General features: G+C 40.2%; 1 protein-coding gene across 3 annotated transcripts in view; it reads right to left on the bottom strand.

Annotated features, from left to right (window-relative positions):
* Positions 1 to 2,295: 2,295 nt before the first annotated feature.
* The window catches only part of C4BPA (complement component 4 binding protein alpha), a 29,966-nt gene continuing 19,959 nt past the window's right edge, over positions 2,296 to 12,302 (bottom strand). For all 3 annotated transcript variants that reach the window (XM_045087004.1, XM_045087005.1, XM_045087003.1), the window contains 4 exons: positions 7,757 to 7,942; positions 4,337 to 4,516; positions 3,249 to 3,424; positions 2,296 to 2,702 (listed from right to left, as the gene is read on the bottom strand). In XM_045087004.1, the coding sequence (XP_044942939.1) occupies positions 2,529 to 2,702; positions 3,249 to 3,424; positions 4,337 to 4,516; positions 7,757 to 7,942 (716 nt within the window). In that variant the 3' untranslated portion in view covers positions 2,296 to 2,528. The remainder of the gene's footprint in view (positions 2,703 to 3,248; positions 3,425 to 4,336; positions 4,517 to 7,756; positions 7,943 to 12,302) is intronic.

Here is a 12,302-nt window from a genome sequence, read left to right as displayed (position 1 = left end):
GTTGTATGTCTGAGAAAACATGTACTACAGTAAAGGAGTAAAGTCAAATCATGTGATGTAAATAATAATGAACTAGAAAATGAATTCAAACAACTTTAACAGAATATAAGCAAGCAAAGTCATGTTTGTAAAATTTTTGCTTAATGAAGGGAAATTTTCCTGAGTCGGTTTGGAGGCAAAGGAGAGGGATGGAGGCAGAGACACATTTGTTGGTGAAGAAAGGAGAGCCCATGTCTGAAAGAGGAATTGTCGAACATTCATCCACTTTTCACCACAGGGAAATGGTCAGCATCACCTCGTCCAGTCCCGCTGATGTTAGACGAACCGAAGCAGAGGCCTGGTGGCGAAACCAGGACGTGAACTGTTTGGGTTTTCTCTGCCTGCGGTTATAAAGCTCCTGGGAACACCAGACCACCCTGACAGCTGAATTTCTTTGAAATGATCCATCTGCTCCTGTCTAAGAAGGCAACGCAGTTGTGTTTCCATATGTTCTAAATTTCATTTTACATTTTTGGTATAAAATATCCAGGCTCCCTTCCTTCCTCTACTCAAACTCCCTAACGAGAAACAGATTGACCAAGTTCTTCTGTCATAAAATCTTCTGATAAAGTCTTTTTAAGCCATTTCAGCTCATGAGCATGGCTAAGAATAGCTTCCACTTTTGTAGATCATATTTTTGGTGCATCCTGTGGAAATAATAGTTATAATACACAGATATTTAAATGGCGCCAGCAGATCATGTGGCAATTCTATCAGCAGAGTGTCTGGGAGACCCCTGGGGCTCATGCCACATCCTCACACCCCACAAACCAAAGGCAAGGAACCCATGTTTGTGATAGTAGCTTGTGGACTTCTTGGTGGTTTATATAGGCAGGGCGGCAAATATTCGATATGTGAGAATTCCGATAAAAAATGAAAGCTCAATGGTAGATAAAGAAATGAATCGCTCACGCTAAAAATAACAATTCTGTTTGGGATGACAAAATCAAATGTTATAGGGGTCTGATGAAGAGAAATGAGAGTTTTGAGTAGAGAGAGAAAAGAGAGAGAGACAGGCCAGAACAGACGTCCGAAGAGAGCAACAGAGAAAAGGGAAGTGTGGCCCAGGCCAGCTGTGCTCTGCCCTGACCTTAAGCCCCACCTCCAGAGCGTGTTCAGTGGTCCACAGGGTGTGTCCCCAAGTCCTCTGTTGGGGCCTCTTCACCCATGAGAGGAGGGAATTGGTGGAAAGATGTTCCAGATCCTCACCCCTGGAAAGACTACTCAGGATTGTGTCCCCCACACTCTCGGAGCACAGTCAGCCTCCCTGGGCCCTCATCACCAAAGACAATAATCACCCGAGTCAGTCTCCTTCCTTCAGCGGTCCTCCCTTTCTCATCTGGTCATCTCACGATCCACTCGCTAAACACCGCTTTCTGAGGCCACCTTCCAAGGAAACCGGTGACCCACAAATCCTCGTCAAAGGGGAAATCCCAATTAAAATCTACAGATTTCCTAGAAGTGGGAGCAGGCAAATGGTTTTCAGGACTGCCGGCACACACCTTCTGTGTTGGGTCAGATTCTCTGAGTTTCTATTGCCTCTAAGGTTCAGTGAAAGCCTCTGAGCCCCCAGGGCCTGTGCAAAGTATATTTGGGGAAATAAGAACAAAAGTGGCCCGTGCTCCCCCGCAGAGGCCTATGAACAAAGAGGGAAGAGACAAGCAAAAGGGCTGGGACACAAATGAGAGATTTCAGAGGAGGCAACCCTTGGACGACGTGGCCAGTAGAAGGAACCGCAGTGTCCAGGGTACCCCAAGATGTACGGGTGATGGATGGGGGTTTCTCCTCATGGGTGGGACACCTGCTCAGGCCATGTCACTTTTCTTGCTAATGACAAGGGAAGACTTGGGGACACACAGGCAGCCGCCATGTGGACCTCATGCATCAGTCTGTCAGAGTTTGTTTTCTCAAAATGGAAGAAGGAGGTCTAGACACAAACACGAATCCCTTTCCTGTCAGGCAGATGTCGAGACGTAGCATTAGTGAGGCAAAGGGTGAGCGCACAGGGGTTCATAAAGGGCACGACTCCCTTCAAATGGGGAGAATGGACTTGGAACATGGGGTGTGTTGACATTGACTCTAAATACTGAGGAGTTGAGGGATTAGCACGTGTGCAAGTGTGCAGTGAGGCGACCTGGGAAATGCTTGGCTATGAGCCCAAGTCCAAGACCCTTACATTCAGGAAATGTATTAACTTTCTGGAATGGGTGTGTTTAGGGACCTCGTTAAGGACAGATGACCACAAAGACAAAATTGTTTCTGACACATAATTTTTTTACTTGAAACAAAGTGTGCACTCTGTGTCCAGAAAAGGAAAACCATCAGCTACAAGATCATCAATAATTCTACAGTCACAAAGCACTAAATGTGAACAAATTATCCTTTCTAGACATTTACTACCATAAATGATGGTGCAAAGGGAGCTGGTAACCTGAAGGGATCTCTATTGTATTGAAGGCGGTGCATTTTTCTTCCTTTTTTGGGGGAAATTACACTGGTGACTCCATAGTATATTTCTTTTCCTTGTCTCTCCGTAGTTCCAGTAGTTCGATCTCCAAAGACAACTTATACAGCTCCATGGCCATTTTCACATCCGCTGGGTTGGGGAGACACTGCATGATCTTCTTGCCTTTGTGGACATGTTCACAGCCTTCGGGGATCACCTGAAAGAGAGTAGAGGATGGGTGTGGTTGAGTGGCTTCTCTTCAAATCAAGAAGGAGCAGGGTTGAGGAGTGACTCTTGGCAATGACAGGACTATAGCTCAGAGCCAAGACCAAGCCCAGAACTCCCTGGTGAGCAGGAAAACCAGAAAACATCTTGGGTCCCAACATGGTCCTTCCTGGAGGGATAGGGATCAGTTCTGAGAGAGCTTCGTAGGGGGCTTCTGTGAGGACAGAGACATCCAGATGTTTCTGAGACCATCCAGAAACGGAACACAGTATATTATATAGTCTAGAAAAAGTCCCAGGTCCCTGAGGCCCTCTTCTCCCTAAGGGGCTTCGTTTTTCTTTCTCCTCCAGTGAGAGAGGAAAGCTTGCCACTCCTACTGAACCACAGTGTTCAAAAAAGAAAAAAGTTCCTCTGAAGGACTCAGAACTGACTATTGACAAGTCAGATCTCACCACTGGGGGCTGGGACAGTGTTTAGAGGGAGGCCCCTATTTTAGGACTGGCTACCACAGGAGCTTTTCTTGAATCATGTCACTTACCCACTCGCACTTGGGCAACTCAGGGTACCAGGTTCTGCTCTCTAAGCATGTGACACTTTGGGGACCAACCAATTCATAGCCAGAGTCACACTGGATGGTGACATTTGAAGATTGAAGATATTGATACTTAATCACAGACAGCTTCGCATGGGCTATTTCTGGTTTTGGACACAGAGCTACAACGAAAACACAGTTTTAAGCAATATGTAAATCTAAAGAAAAAGACATGACAACAGGTTAGGATTATAAGAATTAACTATCACAGGTGCTGTGAATTGTTTTATCTTTGGTTTCGGTAACAGTAATATTTGTTAGCATTTTGGTTGAGCATTGGCCACACTGATATATCAGACTCAGGCTGAACATTTTATGTGATTCAGCTCTGGAGGTAAGGACTGTTATCACTCCCATTTTTCTGGGAGAAAGTTGAGATACAGACAGGTTAAGAAACTTGCCCCAGGTCTTCATACTTTCCAAGAACATGATAAGATATGAAAAAAGTCATGTGACCCCTGGTCCTCAGCTATCAAAGCAAGTATCCCTCATCTCTCCATCCCAGCAAGACAAGAGCTATGAAATGTTCCCTCCTGTCGATTGGCCTCTGTGTGGAATGGAGACTATGGTGGCCAATCATCCCTGGAGTTGCTGATGGCAATGTGCTATTAACCTGTGTGCCTGTAAAAGTCAGACCTGACCTTGGCTTGTCCTGTCCCCATAACAAAGTAGGAGCCGTGGGGCCTTGCACGAGGTTGTGATGGAAGTCTTTACCACTTCATGATGTTTGTAATTAGCCCAAGAGAGCCCACATTTGTGCTAGAGCAAGCTTGCATAAAAATTTTGTCACAGGCCAAAGATGAAATGGGTCATGTGCAGAATTTTTCCGGGAATATACAGGAAAGTGGGCATAGAGGCTGAATTTTTGTGACTGGGGGAAAGAGGAAGGGAGGTTGATGTTTATGTATTCCCTTTGTACTGTTTGCCTCCTGAACACAGTCACGATTTCAAATAAATCAAATCAAATTAAATCAAACGCTTCCATGCTTTTGTGACCCTTCCACCCACCCGACTGAAAAGGGAGCTAGAGTTACCTTTACACTGAGGGGCTTTAGGGGTCCAGCGTGAAGAACTGCAGGAGAGTTTGGCCTCTCCAACCAGAGTGTATCCTTTGTTACATCTATATATCACTTCATTTTGTGCGAATGCCCACAATCCTTTCGTTTCTTCATAATATCCGTGGGCAACCTCAGGAGGGAAATCACAGTCTTGACCTTGAGAGATAAAAGTGAGAAAGGATGAGCTTGTTGAATGTAAAAAATAGCTCATTCCATAATTTGTGTGTTTTGTAGGAGGCTCCATTCTGTCCTGTCATCTTCTCTGCCCAGGGGAACACTTAGCCCAACCCAAGACCTGAGTTGCCCTCTTCTAAGCCTCAGGCTGAGGAACCATCCTGGCCCCATCATTAGACCACCTGGTGGTCATCTAATATCTTCAAACGGATAATGGGAATGGTTAAAATTAATACTTTCTTCAGCCCCCACGTTGAGTTCCTGCCTTTTGAAGTAAGACCTGTCATATCCAAGAAGTCAAGTAGAAGCCCATTGATCTTGCTCATACCCATCCTCCTTCAAGCGAACACAGCGTTTTACAAAACATATCATATACCAAGGTGGCAGGGGAAATGGTCGGGGGGGAATTGGTACCACTCTTAAGGAACTGAAGCTGCCTCCCCATTCTATTACCATTTACTTCCCCAGTCTACAAGAGAAGTTAGGATTCTGGGGAATTATAGTCGACTACTCAAAACTCAACAACATTTTCGTTCTCATTCAGATGTGATATCTTTTTGCTAGAGTAGATTTTTGTATTTTCAGGGAAATGATGACCACTGGTTTAGCAGATGCCTTCTTTTCATCTCTATCCAAAAAGAGGGTCAGAGACAGTTTGCATACACACAGAAGGATCAAAACATGTATTTGTAGTTTCAGCCATAGGGTATGATAACTCCGTTGCCCCTGTCATAATAGAGTCTGAGGATACTATATTATCTGAACATACACATTGATCCGGAATATCAATGGCATTATGCTAATTATACTGATAGAGTAAGAAGAAACTAGCATGTTGAGATAGATATAGATAGATAGATAATCTGGGTTCTTTGTGCAGACCTCCTTAACCCTTGTAAATTCCTAGATGCCTAGAACACTAAAAACATCTTTTGTTCTATTGAGGCAGTTGCAGTGTAATTGTCCTCTTGCTTTTAACTTAAGATGCAGCAGAGCCTTGTACATTGAAAGTGGTTATAGTCAGAAAGCATGCAAATATCAATGGGACCATCATAGCATATCCCCTTGAGATCCTGAAGCAAGGCCATGCAATGTGCTGTTTAAGATATAACTCTTGATATGTTGTTTGGTCCTGATAGAAGCTGTGCCTGATACTCGGTCATGAAGTGAGCATGTGCCAAAATCATGATTTTGGTCAATCAGAACCAAGTTATAAGGCCAAGCAGACAACAAATAATTCATTATAAAATGGAATTCATCATCTGGGATTGAGCATTTGCAAGGACCAGATGGCACAAGCAGCTTACCCACATAGGAAGCCTAGGTCCTCCTTATGCCCATCCACTGTTGCACAAGTGCCTCTTGAGCTCAGACTCATGGCTATGTGGAGTCTCCATTATAACCAACTGACAGAAGAGAGAAAGCCAAGCCTACTCACAGATGTGTATTTTGGGTATGTGTAAGCTAAATGGATGGAAGCTGCTTTAGAGGCTGATCATGGAAAGACAGTAATAAGGAAAAATCTTAGATGATCTGCTCATTCACTTTGTTGGAAAAAGACGTGGGCTAAAGATAGATGAAATGAGCCTGGAATGGCCCAGAATGAATGGCTTGTTTGGCAGTGCCCTTAAGGGCAAAGATTGGAAGATTAGGCCCAAGGAGATCTGGGGTAGGTAGAAGTAGGTGACCTGATATATGGGAACGACAGGAAATGCAATGTTTTTATTTTGCATGTTAACACCAGCAGAGCATCCCCAGTAGGGCAGGCATTAAACAATTAAACAATATCTCAGCAACTTAAAGTCAGCCATTTTCTGCCATTGGCCTTTCCAGTGCTGTCACAAGAGGAAGAGGAGCAAAGGGGTGGTATGGATGAAGAAGAAGCATGGGCACAACAACATGGACTGCCACTTACCAAGGCTGTCACTGAATCTTCATACTGCCAGCCACAGCGTTAAGTCTTTAATATGATACCATCCCTTGAGATAACTACAAAGCCACTTGGTAGAAGGTGACTATATTGCATCCCTTCTACCTAGAAGGGACAAGTATGTCTTTTGACAGAAATACAAAGGTGTTCAAGGTATGAGTTTGCCTTTTCTGTTTGTGGGACTTCAGTCAACACTTTTATCTGAACATTATATTGTTTAATAATTGGAAATGAATTACACTATGTGCAACTAGAAAACCCACTCACAGCAAAAGAGGCGTGGTACTGAGACCGTGGCCATAGAATGTACTAGTCATATTACAGACTGCATCATCCCGAACCTGTAAATCTGTTCAGACATTGGATTGACCTGGTCAAGGCACAGTTGAAGTGCCAGTTGAGAGATAATATTTTATAGTGATGAGACTTCACAATATTACTTTAGAAGATCTTCTGGAACACAGCAATGTGAACCCCTTTAGGGCTCCTTCTCACACATAAGGCAAGAAGAAACATCACCGTCCAGCAGGGATAATGTTCTTGACCATCAGTAGACAGGGACATGGAAAAACAGTGGGAGATGTAGGATTTTGTTGAGCACCTAAATGCTCTTGGTGAGGGAGAGGTAGGCATTTCACACTGGGGGAGAGTCTGAAGGAGAACTTAGAGACAACAGAAGGAAGGAAGGAAGTTTGTGGAGGAAAGGAAGCAAGTTTAGAAAGATGGGTTCAAACAGATTTGGGTGGTTCTTGAACTGCAGATTAAGGCATATGAACAGACAGAAGAGAAGACAAGACAATAAACACCAAGAAACAGAAGGCAATAATTGAAAAGGTCAGCTGATCTATTATATTAGATGTGGCCTATTTTTACTGATTCAGAAAAGAAAAGCAGGAAGGTCAAGAGAAAGGGAATAAACAATGAGGAGGAAAAAGAAAGTTGGATTGGGAGGTGGGCAATGATTTTTAACAAATGTATTCACTCCAAAAATCATGCAGGGTGTACAAATTCTTCCTAATTTTAAACCTTCCCTCAGTAATCTCCATCACTTTGGTACACAGAAACATGGAACCAACTGAGGGTTGCTGGAGTGGAGTGGTGTGGGGGGATGAAGTAATTGGGTGATGGGCACTGAGGAGGACACTTGATATAACCAGGACTGGGTATTACATGCAAGTGATGAATCACTAAATTCTACCCCAAAACTAATAATACACTATGTGTAAAACCAACCTGAATGTAAATTTAAAAAAGGTAAAGAAAAAATAACATAAAATTATATAAGCTCTTACTCTCATCACATGTTGGTGTTTTGGGATACCACGTGCCATCTTTTAGGCATCTAGCGTTAGACTGGCGTTTCTTATAACACTCATAATAAACTACATCATCATAGAAATAAGCACAGCTATTCACAGAGCTAGTGCGTTGTGAAATGATTTTGCCATTCTCCAGCTCTGGTATTGGGCAACACACCTCTAAAAAATAAAAAGTGAGACAAATGGTTAGTAAAATCACTGCCATGAGACTCCCATGGATAATAACTCATTTCTGCTTTTCAAGATTTCACCACTGAAGAGAGATAGGGGGAACAGAAAAGGGTACCTGAGGCCCTCTGGGTCTGCTCTCCCTGTCCCTGATTGCTAAAGTACTCCAACCTAATTATTTCCCTTAATTAAAAAATTTCATTAGGAGCTTCCAAAATGAGACACTGGGTGAAACTTGCACATAAATGCAAATTTTCAGAAGTATTCAAAAGCAATGACAAGTAACAGTCATTGCTTATGATTTCTTTAGGGTTACATCATTATTAACCTCTCTAATACCTTACAGTTCCTCAGTCACAGGAGGAAAAATGTCCTTAAAAGTTTATATCCAGGGTCCCTATAGTGAGTAACATAAATATAATTTTAAAGTAAGATTTTAAATTCCCAACAAACAAAAGTCTAGGGCGAAATGGTTTCACTATTCACAGGTGAATTCTACCAAACATTTAAAGAAGAGTTAATACTTATTCCTCTCAAACTGTTCCAGAAGTAGAATAGGAAAGAAAACCTCCAAATTCGTTCTTCAAAGTCAGTACTACCTGATACCAAAACCAGACAAAGACACCACACAAAAGAAAACTGCAGGCAATATTTCTCATGAACAAAGATGCAAAAATAAATAATTAATTATTTTTAATTAGTTAAAAATAATTAGCAAATATTAGCTAATCGAACATAACAATACATTAAAAGGACCATTCAAAAAAATAAAATAAAATAAAAGGACCATTTAATATGGTCAAGTGGGATACATACCAGGGATGGAAGTATGGTTCAATATTTGCAAATCAGATTAACAAGAGGAAAAAATTTTAAAAACATATGAGAACTTCAAAGGCAGAAAAAGCATTTGACAAAATATGACACTCGTTCATGACAAAATGTCTCAACAAAGTGGGTGTAGAGGAAATATATCTTAACATGACAAAGGCCACAATATGAAAAACCCATAGCTAACATCATACTTAATGGTGAAAAACTGAAATATTTTCCTCTAAGATCAGAAACAAGACAAAGATGTCCACTCTTGCCATTTTTATTCAACATAGTACTAGAATTCCCAGCTGTAGCAATCAGACAAGAAAAAGAAATAAAAAGGATTCAAACTGGTAAGAAAGAAGTAAAACTGTCATTATTTGCAGATGACATGATACTATCTATAGAAAACCCTAAAGACTCTACCAAAAAATCGTTAGGACTAATAAAGTCAGAACTGCTACAAGGTATAAAATTAACATATAGAAATCTATTGTGTTTTTATATACTAACAATGAGGTAGCAGAAAAAGAAATTAAGAAAAGAACCCAATTTACAATTGTATCAAGCAGAATAAAATACCTAGGAATAAATTTAACCAAGGAAGTGAAAGACTTCTACTTTGAAAACTATAAGATATTGATGAAAGAAATTGAAGATGACACCAAAAAAAAAAAAAAAAAGAGAGAGAGAGAGAGAGAGAGATGTACAATGCTAATAGATTGGAAGAATTACCATTATTAAAATGTCTGTAGTACCCCAAATAATCTACACATTTAATGCAATCCCTATCAAAATAACAAAAGCATTTTTTCACAGAACTAGAATAAATAATCCTAAAACTTATATGGAACCACAAGGACCTCTGATCGCCAAACAAACAAACAAACAAACAAAAATCCTTAGAAAGAACAAAGCTGAAAGTATCACAGTCCTGGATTTTAAGAAGTACTACAAAGCTATAGTAATTAAAACGGTATGGTACTAGCACAAAAATAGATACATAGATCAATAGAAGAGAACAGGGAGCCCAAATATAAAGCCCTGCTCATATAGTCAAGTAACCTATGACAAAGGAAGCAAGAATATACAATGGGGAAAACACAGTCTTTTCAATAAATGGTGTTGGGGAAACTAGACAGCTATGTGCAAAAGAATGTAACTGGATCACTTTCTTACACCACACACACACACACACATACTCAAAGTGGACTAAAAACTTAAATGTGAGACCTGAAACCATAAAACTCCTAAAAGAAAACATAGGCAGTAATCTCTTGGACATTAAAATCAGCAACATCTTTATGGATCTGTTGTCTCAGGCAAGGGAAGCAAAAGCAAAAATAAACTATTAGGATTACACTAAACTGAAACACTTTTGCACAGTGAAGAAAACCATCAAAAAAACAGAAAAACAACCTACTGAATGGGGGGAAATATCTGTAAGGAGTGAATATCCAAAATATATAAAGAACTTACCAAACTCAACACTGAAAAATTGAATAATTGAATAATCTGATTAAAGAACAGGCAGAGTACTTGAATAGACTTTTTTCTAAAGAAAACATACAAGTAGCCAACAGACACATGAAAGAAGAATCCTCAAAGGCGTTTATCTATCTATCTATTTATTTTTTTTTTACGTGTGTGTTTTTTTTATTACATGAAAATCAAGTTTCCATTTTTTATATTTTTAAATTTTTAATATTATGAGAGTCACCATAGTAATGTTATGTTAGTCACCACACTAACGTTCATCATTAGTTTTTGAAATAGTGTTCCATGATTCATTGTTTGCGTAACCCATGCCCTCCTTAATACCCATCACCGGGCTCAGCCAACCTCCCATCACCCTCCCCTCTAAAACCCTCAGTTTGTTTCTCAGAGTCCACGTCTCTCATGGTTCCTCTCCCACTCTGATTTCCTCCCCTTCATTTTCCCCTTCCTTCTCCTGAAGTCCTTCAGGCTGTTTCTTATATTCCACAAATAAGTGAAACTATATGATAATTGACTTTCTCTGCTTGACTTATTTCACTTAGCATAATCTCCTCCAGTCCCATCCATGTTGATGCAAAAGTTGGGTATTCATCCTTTCTGATGGCTGAGTAATATTCCACTGTGTATATGGACCACATCTTATTTATCCATTCATCTGTTGAAAGGCATCTTGGCCTTTTGTACAATTTGGTTATTGTGGACATTGCTGTTATGAACATTGGGATGCAGATGGCCCTTCTTTTCACTACATCTGTATCTTTGGGGTAAATACCCAGTAGTGCAATTGCTGAGTCATAGGGTAGCTCTATTTTTAATTTTTTGAAGAACCTCTACACTGTTCTCCAAAGTGGCTGCACCAACTTGCATTCCCACCAACAGTGTAAGAGGGTTCCCCTTTCTCCACAACTTCTCTGACGTATTTTGTTTCTTGCCTTGTCAATTTTTGCCATTCTAACTAGTGTAAGGTGGTATCTCAATGTAGTTTTGATTTGAGTTTCCCTGATGGCTAATGATGATGAGCACTTTTTCATGTGTCTGTTAGCCATTTATACGTCTTCTTTGGAAAAGTGTCTGTTCATGTTTTCTGCCCATTTTTTGACTTGATTATTTGTTTTTTGGGTGTTGAGTTTGAGGAGTTCTTCACAGATCTTGGGTATCAGCCCTTTGTCTGTAGTGTCATTTGCAAGTATCTTCTCCCATTCTGTGGGTTGTCTCTTTGTTTTGTTCACTGTTTCCTTTGCTGTGCAGAAGCTTTTTATCTTGATGAAGTCCCCCAAATTTAATTTTTGCTTTTATTTCCTTTGCTTCTGGAGACATGTCTTGAAAGAAATTGCTGTGGCTGATGTTGAAGAGGTTAGTGCCTATGTTCTCCTCTAGGATTTTGATGTCTCACATTGATATCTTTTATTCATTTTGAGTTTATCTTTGTGTATGGTGTAAGAGAATGGTCGAGTTTCATTCTTCTGTATGTAGCTGTCCAATTTTACCAGCACCATTTATTGAAGAGACTGTCTTTTTCCCACTGGATATTTTCTCCTGCTTTTTTGGGGACTAGTTGACCGTAGAGTTTAGGGTCCATATCTGGGGTCTCTATTCTGTTCCATTGATCTATGTGTCTGTTTTTATGAAAATCTTGTATTTATAAATACTTTGTTACTTAAGTGGTGGCAATCATTGTTAAATATATTTTAATTCAGTAATTTTGTTAAAACTTTTCATTTTATTGCCCCCAAATGAGACTAAATAAGTAAAATTAAACTTAAAGTCCTAATGTGAAATGATCTCCAGTAAGTTGATCTAAACTATCATTTTTCATTACTTGTTCATTTTACACATTTTTCAAATTCCAACCTATAGAATAAAGCTCCCTATATCCTGGGCCTCTATGTCTTTACCTCTAAAATGACAAGATTCTGATGTGCGGAAGGAAGTATTGTCTCCCTCTGTTGTCAATTCCATTGAAACCCATAAAATTATGTCCACCTGTCTCTCAGTTCCTCATGTTCTCTCAAAGAGAAAAGACATCTTGAGATGGCAA

The sequence above is a fragment of the Mustela putorius genome, unplaced genomic scaffold (genome assembly GCF_011764305.1).
Source record: "Mustela putorius furo isolate JIRA1106 unplaced genomic scaffold, ASM1176430v1.1 tig00001012_pilon_pilon_pilon, whole genome shotgun sequence".
Classification (NCBI taxonomy): domain Eukaryota; kingdom Metazoa; phylum Chordata; class Mammalia; order Carnivora; family Mustelidae; genus Mustela; species Mustela putorius.
Note: the sequence above shows the minus strand (reverse complement) of the source record. Positions and strands in the feature narration are given on the sequence as shown.